The sequence below is a fragment of the Oryza brachyantha genome, chromosome 11 (assembly GCF_000231095.2).
Source record: "Oryza brachyantha chromosome 11, ObraRS2, whole genome shotgun sequence".
Lineage (NCBI taxonomy): Eukaryota > Viridiplantae > Streptophyta > Magnoliopsida > Poales > Poaceae > Oryza > Oryza brachyantha.
In genome coordinates, this window is record NC_023173.2 from 10,706,636 (window position 1) to 10,719,068 (window position 12,433).

At 40.8% G+C, this 12,433-nt stretch overlaps 1 protein-coding gene across 1 annotated transcript; it reads left to right on the top strand.

Annotated features, from left to right (window-relative positions):
- The first annotated feature begins 811 nt into the window (after nucleotides 1-811).
- On the top strand, nucleotides 812-2,587 carry LOC102711746 (nod factor hydrolase protein 1-like). Its single transcript, XM_006662866.3, has 2 exons — nucleotides 812-2,047; nucleotides 2,130-2,587. Exons 1-2 carry the CDS (start codon nucleotides 892-894, stop codon nucleotides 2,303-2,305), a joined length of 1,332 nt encoding a protein of 443 aa, XP_006662929.3. The 5' UTR covers nucleotides 812-891; the 3' UTR covers nucleotides 2,306-2,587.
- Nucleotides 2,588-12,433: the final 9,846 nt, after the last annotated feature.

Genomic DNA, 12,433 nt, shown 5'->3' on the forward strand with positions numbered 1-12,433 from the left:
ACTCCATTCATTTCATCAGAATCCAATCTCAGTCTCGGAAAAAAAAAAGGTTCTCCACTGCTAATAGTAGCCAGGCACAAGAAGACACAGCCTCAACACCCTGATTCCATAATTGAACTCTGGCAGCACATGGGCTGTTTGCAGCTACCTGATCTCCAGCACAAAGTAGCAGCAACATATGGAGCAGTTAAATGTTCCTATGAACGAAAAATTTATATATAAGTTGTCAAAGTTAGCACCAAACACATAATAACCAAACTTTTATGATTTTGGAACACATAACAGTAACAGCCCCCACTTAACAACTCCACTATGCATTTGTGATAAATAAGAACTCCATTATATGGTAGTACCTCAAAACAGTCAACACTTGGTCCCAACCCTCAAACCTTCACTAGGAAGCAAGAACACTTGGTCCCAACCCTCAAACCCTCGTACTAACAATGAACAGGCTGGTGTGCTGCACACTACCCAAAGCAGAGCTCGAACAGTGAGCAATAGATTAAACGAGAAGCATTCAGTGAGAATCGAAAACTGCCATTAGAGGGATACAGCCAAGCATGCTTCACCAGCACAAAGTCCATGCACTACTCACGCAGATTCAAAGAATGGATGATTCAATTCAAGCCCTCAGAATTGAGTTTTACTGTATATCTTTACCTGACCACTGCTAAATACTCCTTACACTCTACTGTACTAGTCTACAGGAACTGGATGCATGATAGGCAACCAACCATTCAGTGCGATGCATTATCACAATCCATCTGCTCCCAACAGCTCAGAGATTCTTGCTCTCCCCCTCCTAATCCCTTGCTTCAGCAAAGAAATGCTCACCTTCTCCACTTCGTCCTCAACACAGCCACATTGCAACCACCCCACCATCGCCCACAGATGGAGCAGGCATGCACCAGCTTAGCCTTGATCTTTCTCCTAGCGTTCTTGTCAGGAGTCTCTGTGTCCACGTCGCAGCACCAGTGCGATGGCGCGCCGGCAGGGGTGAGAGCTGGCTACTGGCTGCCATCCTCGAGCCATTACTCGCCTCTCAGTAGCATCAACACCTCTCTGTACAGTCATCTCTACTACAGCTCACTCTCAATCGATGAGAGAAGTTCGACCGTCGCACGGCCACCTGGTGAAGAGAGCTACATTCTTTCTACATTCTCAAGCAGTATCAAGTCCACTGGGAATTTGGCAGTCAAGATCATCTTGTCTGTCGGCACAGATGAGTACAAGGAAGATGTATCCAATGCTGCCTTCTCCAGGATGGCTGCAGACAGGAATCTTCGGAAAATGTTCATCAACTCATCGATAGAATTGGCTCGGGCCAATGGCTTCGACGGCCTCGACTTGGCATGGAGGTTTCCCTCAACACAGATGGACATGGAGAACCTTGGAGTCCTGCTTGCAGAATGGCGAGCTGCAATCTTGGATGAATCTGGGAGCACATCATCTGAGCCTCTCCTGCTGACGGCAACAGTTTACTTCTCAAACCACCTGTTTGACATGTCTGACAGTAACCTCAACTACCCGATAGAGGACATGTCAAACAACCTCGATTGGGTGAACATTCTCACATTCGGCTTGCACAAGAACAGCAACATCACAACAGCTGATGCACCACTCTATGACAAGGATTCTCACTTCTCAGCAAGCTATGGTGTCATCTCATGGTTGGATGCAGGGCTCCCTCCATGCAAGCTGGTGATGGGGATACCTCTGTTTGGAAGGTCTTGGTTCCTCAGGAACAAGGACAAGAACGGACTAGGAGCGCCAACTGCAGCTGCTGGAACCAAGCAGAGAAAGAGCAACCAGACCGGCATAATTGCGTATGCAGAGATTGAAGACTACCTGAAATCTCAAAGTGTTTTTGTTACTCATGACAACCAGTCAGTGGCAGACTATTTCTACAGCGGTGACCTCTGGGTCACCTTCGACAGCGCCTTGGTGGTGCAGGAGAAGATAGAGTTCGTGGTGAAGTCTCAGTTGCTTGGGTACTTCCTTTGGGCCATCAGCTTTGATGACCTGAACTGCACATTATCCAAACAAGGTTAGTCATTGTCAAATTTTTACAACATATGTAACTGAATACCTCAGTTAAACCTTCAAAACTATGAAAATTTATAATGCAGCATCCGTGTCCTGGGGTCAATACCATGATTCTTCATATGCACAAGGTGTTTTGGGAATTATGCAAGAAGGAGCTGTAATCCAAGATCTGCATGCATCGACAGGGTCACCAACAAGCTGGTATTCAAAAACTATCAGCTGTTTATTGTCAACAATACTTCTATTGGTTGTTCTATGATTACAAAAACAGCTGTAATTTATAAAAAGGCCAGAATTGCATAAATAGTTTCAGATTATAAGGTTCATGACAGTAGATTTATGAAAAGATGCTCCACTTTCATGGCCTCACTATTGTTCATAGACGGTTTTTGATGTTCTCTTAAACAATTGCATAGCACCCATTAGAATAACAGGGTTGTTCAAGTGTCATCAATGAGTGTTTTTTCATGTTCGAAAACGTTCTGTGATTTTACATCCCTGCTCATGTTATTTACTTCTTAGCAGCAACCGATTACAAAATATTTATGTGCATGGATGTTGAAATGGATAACGAATTGCGCTCATAGATAGGGGAGATGGCCTAAATTACAAGATCACAGTGTTGACTACTTGACTGATTAAGTAAACCAATAAAAAATAGTTAAAGATACCAGGCGGGGGAAAAGATGCATACATGGTGAAGAATTTCATTCGGCAGACAAATTACTTTTTCATATGGGGGAAATTCACCGTGAATTAACGCATGGCCGGTTGGGCTAATTATTGTGCAAGGAAACCCGAAGTGCTCACAAATTTTCTGACGTGGAAGCTATAAAGTTGGCAACAAGATCTCAAAACAAGTGTTATTTGATTATAGTATATTTTACAGTTCAAATATCAACTTTTTCGTTTTGATTTGGTCAGAACATAATAGGAAACGGTTTCCTTTTTCAGTTTCAAGATCTAGTTTTACATTGTTGATGTGGTCACATTATAATAGCAGATGAACTTTATAATTGAAATGTTCAGAACATGCATTATAATTGCTTTGTACGAAATCTATAGAGACTCAACCATAAAATGTATAAAAACTAAATTATTGCACGCTCTGAATGCTTTCAATGTGGACAACCGGCAGAGCAAGAGATTTTTCTAGCATAGAAAGCTGAAGTTCCCTACTATCTACTACCTCCGTTCTAAAATAATATCATTTTTCAATTTTTTGATAAAATTTTTTGACTTTTCGTCTTATTTGAAATTTTTTTATGATTAATATTTTTATTCTTACCCGATGATAAAACATGAATAATACTTTATGCGTGACTATTTTTTTAATTTTCGTACAATTTTTTTAAATAAGACGAAGGGTCAAACGTTAGAAACGGAAAAACAAAAAATAAAGTTATTATGGGACGGAGGTAGTATTTCTTAAATATTTTTTTTCTTTTAGTGAGCTCACTCCATCAGATCCTTTTTACTTTCATCAAGAACAAATCCCCCAAGTAAATAGAATGCATCTGACAGAAAAATCGGGCCAGCAATCCCCATGTGGGCAAGTATCCCTCTTTCATTTCTACAATACTAAGAAAATACTAATAGTAACACCCAGTTCATCTGAACAACGTGAACCCTAATTTGCTTGTCAAGATGCGGCCCCAATTGATCACCACCGCATTCGACAACAATCGCGAACCCAGGCAAAAGAATCCGATGCGGAACGACGCAGAGAGGATTAAGGCGCCCTAGGGGCCGGTGGCTTACACGCACGATACTAGAGCATAGCACGGCCGAGGGCTCTCTCACGAGTCACCGGAGGCGGAGGCGGCCAGGAACACGGCGGCGGACGGATTTGCTCCGGCGGCCGGCCACGGAGCACGGGAGCGTGGGCGTCCTCGAAATCCATTTTTGCTCAGCTTCTAATTTTTACTGATAGAGTCCTGCTAAATTTTAGAGTAGTATTATCACAAAAGCTTAATGGGCCGAGCATGGCCCATCTCGCGGTTCCACCGGGCCTAACTAAAGTCACCGGCCTGCTAACTGTCTCTCCGATTTTTTTTCGGATTTTTAATTTTATTTATTAAATAATTCATAAAATTGATTTTTTATTTTGAAAAAGCACAGATCTAACCATCTACCGCCCTCTAGGAGGGCGAAAACCCTACGTGGCCGACGGCGTGATAGACGGTAGTCAAGCTGATGACGGCGGCTCAGCGAATTTTTGCTTTTGGCCCCTTGCCGTCGTCTATAGGGCGACAAGGGGTTTTATGCAAAAATGCAAAAATACCCGTCTAAGAACTTTTCGATTAAACCACGATTTGATACATATATATATATAACGTATGTAATTGTTTAATTACCACTACTATCTTGGCTCAGTGGTTATTACCACTCTCTTTTATCCAAGATGCCAATGGTTGAATCCTTGTAGAAGTATATATTCTTCTATTTGTGCCAGCCAAAAAGCCGAAGCAAAACTCAAAAAAAATATGATCATGTGAGGATGTGACCTTTGGCCTCCAAGATAGAAAAGGGGGACGCATTGAGCTAAAGTTTTACACGTGGCGCATTGAGCTAAAGTTTGACCGTATCATGGCACCGCACTTCCTCGCTCCGATGCTCCTCACGTCGCTCTCTAGCCATGGTACCTCCTCGTGCACAACTATAACACATCTCGGTTTTGCATGCCTCGGCACGCTTAACATCGCCAGCGGCTGAACAACACATTGAATATTCTAAATTGGTTTGTAGGAACCTAATGGTATCATATTATGGTGTTGGCATGATGCATGGTAGTACCAAAACGCATCTATCTTTTTTAGAGAACTGCTACACGACGGCATTCCATCGGACGGGATACGTAAAATAGAACCGAGAAGAAAACCCGCGTCCGCACATACGCCCCGAATCCGCACGTCGTCGCATGCGTGCCACCCGCCTCCACGCATATGCCACATCGGCCCGCCTCTACCGTCGTCGCGCTCTCCATCACCACACCGTGCTCTCATCGCCACGTGCAACACATCTCCCGCCTCTACCTCCTCCACGCTTATATGCGTCTCACGTATGATACCAGATAATACCACTAGTATGATACCAGATCATACAACCTGGTATCATCCAGTACCAGATGGTACCAGTTGGTATCATCTGCTATTATAGCGTCGCATGACAAGGGAAGCTAAAAAAGATGCAGGTATCACATGGTACCAGGTCGTACCATATGGTTCTCCGAACCGCCGTGCCATCATGCCTCTAAGCCGTGCACGTCGTCGCACTTCCTCTCATTGCTGCCTATCCATGGTAACTCACCACATGCAATTATCGTGTGAGTATATGATATCACATTCTGGGGTGGTATCATATGATGTCAACATGCATCAACAGGTATCAATAAGTATCGATAGGTATCGCTTGATTCTCATATGAAAACCTGGATGATACCAATTAGTATTAATATGTGTCAGATGATACCAAAAGATGCTAGAAGGTATCAATCCACTAGGTTCTAAGTGGTATCACATGGCATCAGAAGGTATCAACATGTATCACATGATATCAGAAGGTATCAACATGTATCAGATGGCGATGGCGGCAGCTACCCCCACTTCATGGCGCATGATCGGATGCCTACAGACTCCTCCTTCCTCCTCCGATGAAGCCACCGCCGTCTGATAGCCGTGCGCGCGGGAAGAGGAAAGCGAAGAGGAGATTAGATGGCTACTAGCTAAGCTAGCTAGTGGCTGCGACATCGGAGGGGATGGGCGTGCGTAGGGGTCCGACCAGCGCTCATGCAGCAGCTAGCCATGCATGCATGCAAACATTTATACATGCTCTCGATGAGCTGGATGCTTGTTGTTCACTGAATCATTGTTCGATCCATCCACCTTTTCATGCATTTGAGCGTGGTGTGGACGCGGGGAGATGAGAGGCGAAAAGCAAAGGGGAGATGAGTGCACCGTCAGGTAATCACGTAGCAGGAAACGCGCTTGCGGCAAAGACTTCACTTAACTCTCCTGTCCGAACAAAACACCGTTCTATAGTTTTTCTGAGTTCAACTAGCGGACTAAATACCGTACGAACGGTATAAGTTATGTAGTTTGCTATCTAGCCGCGCCGTGCCATGCTGCACGCCCGCTTCATGCCACGCTGCGCTGCACCTCCGTGCCTCTGCGCCGCCATGTACCGTGTCGTTCTCGCTCCGCTACTCCTCATGTCGCTACCTAATCATGATACTTCGCTACAACATAGCTGTCATGTATAATACTATGTAAAACTTGTCATGTATACTAGTACTAAACATAAGAACTACATGATACCAACTGGTATCACCTGGTACCGTAGATGAAACTAGATGATACCAACTAGATGATACAAACTGGTATCATCGATGTCGCGGGATGAAACAAGACGGAGGCACGGTAGAGTGTGTCGAAGCCAGCGGAGGGGAGAGCAACGATAGAGATCGGCGGCGGTGTTGAAGCCCTCTCCAGCACGGGTGGAGATCGGCACCAGCGGCGAACTCCACGGAGAGGAAACAATGGCGCGGAGAGGAGTGGTGCACGCACACGGGAAGGCAACGCTGGTGGCGGAAGCACGAGGACAGGGGAGGCCACACTAGTGGGAACAAAGTACGCGGCGCCCATGCGGGGAAGTTCTGTCGTCCATACCCACAATCGGTAGCTCTAAACATGTCTTGTTCATAGCCATTTCTTCACAAAATGACCCTCTCATGCTTAACAGTGTCATCCTCATCCTCGCCAACAAGCAGGACCTTTTAATCAAAGGGTCATCTTAATTCATCCGTACTATATAGTATAAATATATGTAACAAACTGTAGTTCAATCGAAAAGTTCTCGGGAGCGAGTGGCAATTTGTAAGGGCCAAATTGCAAAATTGCCCCCGCGCCGTCATTACCTCTCCACGGCTCCCTCCCCACCGTTTGCCATTTCACCTTTCCGCCCTCTAGGAGGGTAGCATGAAGTTATATTTGTAAATTTTCGAAACAAAAATATATTTTTGTAAATTATTTATTAAATAAAGTTAAAATTAAAAAAATCTGTCTCTCTCCCCACGTGCCCACCTTAGTCACGTGCCGCGCGTAGGGACTAGGGATGGTAATTGTGTCCATGGGTATGGGTCTCTTTGATTACCCGATCCAACGGATATTGGTATGGGCGTCACTTTTTGCCCGTGGGTATGTCCACCTACAACTTGACAATCTTATGGGCAGCAACAAAGTGTTAATTTTAATCTTATAGGTAATCCGTGCTCGACCCGAAAATTATATACAAGATGCGTAAGACTTCTTCTGTTCTAGCCCAATTAATTTGTACATATAAAAACCATATATCTACTACTTCCAAAAAGTAAACTAAGATCGCTGATCATAATTTTGGCACGGGTATGACAAAACACAAAGAAAAAAACAATGGAGAACACAATTGATGGCTAACTATGAGTCATGAGGTGAGATGTCAGCCCATGACTTTATTAATTTGCGCTCTCCCGATGCATGACATGGAACAATAAGGAACATGGTTGCTGCCTAACAATGATCTATCACGTGCAAAGCCTGCCAATAACTTTATTGGCCATGTCGGGATGCATGACGTTGTCTTCGACAGTTAAGGGAAACAAAAGTTTAGAAATAAGTCACGTCTGACTAATGATGAGCATCTAATATCTGTGAACCATTCTAGCACATCTCATATGTACGCCCCTTTGCTTCATCTCTTTAGGATTTGTTTGGTTCATGTACGAGGTAGGATGGGGTTAGAGTCAATCTAGATTCATCCATGGGATGAAGTAGTCTTATTTTTATGTTTGGTTAAAAGAATATGTTGAACTTTATTTTTTATTTGCATGGAGGGATGGGATGAGTCATCTTGAGACATGTTTGGATGGTGTTGGTAACGTTACCTTCAAAATGATGGTTCCAAATAAGACAATATGTTTGGTTCATATTATACAAAATAATTAGCATATTAATTGTATAAATATGAATACAAGTATTTAAATTGGTGGTGCCATTTTAAATAATACGCCATCTGTTTCATAATATAATATGTTTGACTTTCTTAATTGCAATGTTTGACCATTTGTCTTATTAAGAAATTATGAAAATATGATTTATTTTGCTTGTGACTTGTTTTATTATCAAAAGAATTTTATGTATGACTTGTTATTTTTTATATTTGTACTAAATTTTTGAATAAAACAAATGGTTAGACGTTGTAATAAAAAAATTTAAACATTTTACATTATGAAACGGAGGTAGTTATTGACATAAATAACAAATGGCTCTGTGTATCACATTCTGGTACATGTCATCCATAGCTGGCAGACCACAAATCCATGGAGGCTGTTTTAATTAGGATTTCGTTCCACGTAAAAGTCCACTTCCAGCGGTAGAACAAGATATTTTTCAGACTTTCAGTAGAACAATGAGATTTTGCGAGCTTTCAGATTATTTATTATGTTTCTCTAAACTCATAGGATGTTCTATGCACAACATTACATGAAAAAACTCATGGGATATATACAATAACATCACAAATTCCTTCCCATTTCAATTCAGTACATAATTACGGAAGTGCACTTTTTAATTCATCCATCCCCATTTCCACATCACAAAACTAAGCCAAAACAAGTTAAGAAATCTAATTTGATGGCTGATTGTTCACACTTCAATATGTTGATAGCAATGGTAACTGAAGATAGTTATTAATTAAAAATAGTAGTTAGATACTTTCGTTAACTAAAGCAGCAATTCTACTGCTAGCTGCTGCGTAGGGGTGGCCAAATATTTTCCTAAAAATCGACCACCGAACTCAACCGAACAAACGGTTTTTTCGGGAGCATTTTACTTTTTGTCACTCTTAAAATTAGTTTAAAATTAGTTGATAACAAATTTGTCACTTATTATCTATGACATCTGGACCCTTATATATCTGTGATATATGAGTCTAATGGTAAATCTGTTACAACCAAATGCAAAAGTGAGAAAAAATGTTCCTTTTTTGGATGTTCGGGAGAAGTGACGCTTTTTGGTGTCCGGAAGAAGCGACGCTTTTTTGTTTTGCATAAATCGGTGTTCGGGGATCAGCTCGGTTTTTGTTATCTGATACCCAAAAATACCGTAAAAACTAACTGAGTATTTAATTTAGGCCAGACGAAAGAGAAGCCATTTTTTTTTTGATGCCGCTGCATCCGTTCGTGCTGTCCCGCTAATCAAGCAGCGACAGCTCGCCTCCCGCGCCCGTACACGATGGACGACGACGGCGGTCAGACTTGAGCACCCGGCTCCTTTCTACACCCCTCATCAGTCTGTCACCTCGTGGTTCCTTCTTTCTTGGCCATCCTCGGCGTCATGCTTGCTACTTGCACGAAAACGCTGTATGCAAGCAGACACAATCGTACACGGTTCGTTAGACGCCGTCGTACATATAGCGGTGCTGCTACTTATAAACGTACGATACTTGGCACGGAGCCCATCTAAATTTGATTAATCATATCTTCATTTGTAAGGATCATTTAAAAGGGTTTTGTTTTTTATATCTATGTGTACACCATCAAATCATCCATACATGACATCATATTTCTTTAAAGGACGAAGAGAATATCGAAATATAGTGTTTATCTCTTCTCATATGGATGACATACAAAAATAGAGAATATGATGAATGTTCTGCTAGAACACAATTTTTACCATTGATCCTCTATTTTCAGTATGGAGGATGAGATAGATGTACTGCTGGGATGCTCATATATCAGTGACAAAGACATGGTGCCTTTGACTGCATAGAAACCTGATCCTCCCATGCCACCAGCAGTGCCGACGCCGCCGTCGGCGGATGACCTGGCCACAACCACGGGTGGAGAGAAGCCGAGGAATCTGGATTTGGTTTCGGCAGACCAATACAACTTGAATCTGAGGGTATATTCTCTTTTTTCGCTCTGTTCTATCCCATCTCGTTTATGAACCAAACACATCATAAAACGAGATGGTTTTGATCCAACACATCTAGACCTGACAACCAAACACGCCCATAGTTCTTTTTTGGCGAATCCATTGTTCGTGTGCCTCGAACAATACACACCTATTTAATGTGATGTCACCTTAGAGCAAGTTCAATAGTAGAGCCAACTAGTAGCTCCAATTCATCTATAGTCAATCTAATCTGATAGTCAATTCATATAATAGTTTATACAAAATATCAATCCATGGTCTCACATGTCATACACATATTTTGTCTTGGAGTCTGTGTAAAGCTGACTACAAATTAATACCCCACCTCTCTTCTCTCTCCCCTCTTATCTCTTTAAAATATACTTACAGCTCGTTTATACCCTGCTATCGTATCGTATCTTATACCCTGCTATCGTATCGTATCTGCTCTTACTATTTGTACTCTCTTGAGATGAGCTTTTGAGAGCTTCTATCCGGGCTATGCATTCCCACACATTTTTCTTGATGGCCTCGACTCTGAATCTACGATGAATTTATCGATGACTTTGATGGAAAACCAAAAGACGGCATTTCTTTCTTTCTGTTTATTCCTTACCGGACTTTGACACTAGAGTCTTGTCAGAAATAATTTGATTTTGACGCGTTCCAATTAAATGGATTTGTCTCGGTAGTCTTACTTTTGTGTTGGGTCCACTTTTTCCTTTTTGACGTTATTAACTTTTAGCTCTGTATTTAAGCATTGGTTTTGTTAAAAAATATATAATTTATGAATTATTTTGTTGTAATTTAATTTGTTATTAAATAAATTTAAACATGACTTATAATTTTGTATTTTATACAATAGTTTTGAATAATACAAATAGTCGTCTAAAAGTCAGTAACTTGAAATAGAAAAAATCGTGGGAGTACCAAAAATAAATTTAGTCCAAACTCTGAAAATGCTATTTTTGCAAATTCGTCTGACAAAAAAAAAGGGGGGGGGGATCCCCAGCTGGGAAAGTAAATTTAGCTTCAACAAAAATAACACCATGTTAGTCTAAACTATCTAAGATCTACAAATCTGTCATTATATGGTGTTATGCTAATCACTAGCAAGACAAATTAAGTGTTCTAATTAACTTATTGGTTAATGTGATGTTATACAGGTTGAAAAAAATATGTTGCTGTCGAGGATGGTTGAAGGTACTAATTGTGCTGGTTATTGGTCTGAAGGGCAAACCTCCGACACCGACCGCCATGAATAATGCAATTAATATGTACGATGAGAACGACATGTACCATGATTTACAATCAATTTATGGATGACTCTGATGGAAAACCAAAACAAGACACCTACCACCATGAATATTAATGAAATTAATAGTGACGATGAGAATGACATGTATCATGATTGTACTATCAATTTTATAGTATGTTTTTAGGTGGACATACTTGTGTTGTTGAAATTGTTAAGAAACATTTAACTTGATATGTTGGTGGGAAATTTCAAATGTATTCATGCCTTATAGCCACCAATTATTGACCTTAGACTAGGTAAACAGCAAAAAAAAAAACAATGGTAATATTGTCCATCTTTTTCCCACTTATCATTTATGATTGATGCACCTCATCAAACTTGCCAAATATTTTTAAGCCATCTCCACATCCTATAGGAGCCATCACCAACTTGGATATATGATCTCTTTATATTTTCCAGCTTATGTGCATAAAGTTATATATTTAGTAAAAGAAAATCTACTCCTAATTGGATTCAACATGTATCTCTTAAACACAAAAAGAAATAAAGCCCTAATCAGACATGAGACAAAACTTACTAATGATAAGGAAAATTACTAAATCTTTCAAAATAAATAAATAGAAATAAAGTATCATTTCATGCTCTTTAACAATCTATTGAACTTGGACTCTTCTAGATAAGTTTTCCATCGGCTAATTGCGCTCTTTTCATAAACGAATCCACTAAGAAATCTTACTAAATTTTGGCATTAATTGGAGGCTGCCATGGAATACCCAAATATGGCCGCCTTTGGCACCAGGAATTAGATATCTAACTCCTCTCTTTTTCCACGCGCACGCTTCCCGAACTGCTAAACGGTGTATTTTTTTGCAAAAATTTTCTATAGGAAAGTTGTTTTAAAAAATTAGATTAATCCATTTTATATTTTTTTAATAATTAATAATTAATTAATTATGTACTAATTTATTACTACGTTTTCCGCGTTGGATAACTAACCCACCTCCCACAACCACCGAACGCGGCCTATGTTGTACCCCGTGTACTGTACGTATATGTATTGTAAAAGTGGTTCCCAAATGTAAAGAAAGATATAAAGATAGATACTAGATTGTAATATATTAGGTATATGACGAGGATTAGCATTGTATGTGCAGGTTTCCATAACAAGTTGGGTATGAGT

Excerpts from the sequence above, each read along its gene's own strand:
- LOC102711746 (XM_006662866.3), top strand. The coding sequence starts at position 892 with ATGGAGCAGGCATGCACCAGCTTAGCCTTGATCTTTCTCCTAGCGTTC. Across the intron at positions 2,048-2,129 it reads CTGCACATTATCCAAACAAG|CATCCGTGTCCTGGGGTCAA; the intron begins GTTAGTCATTGT and ends TTTATAATGCAG.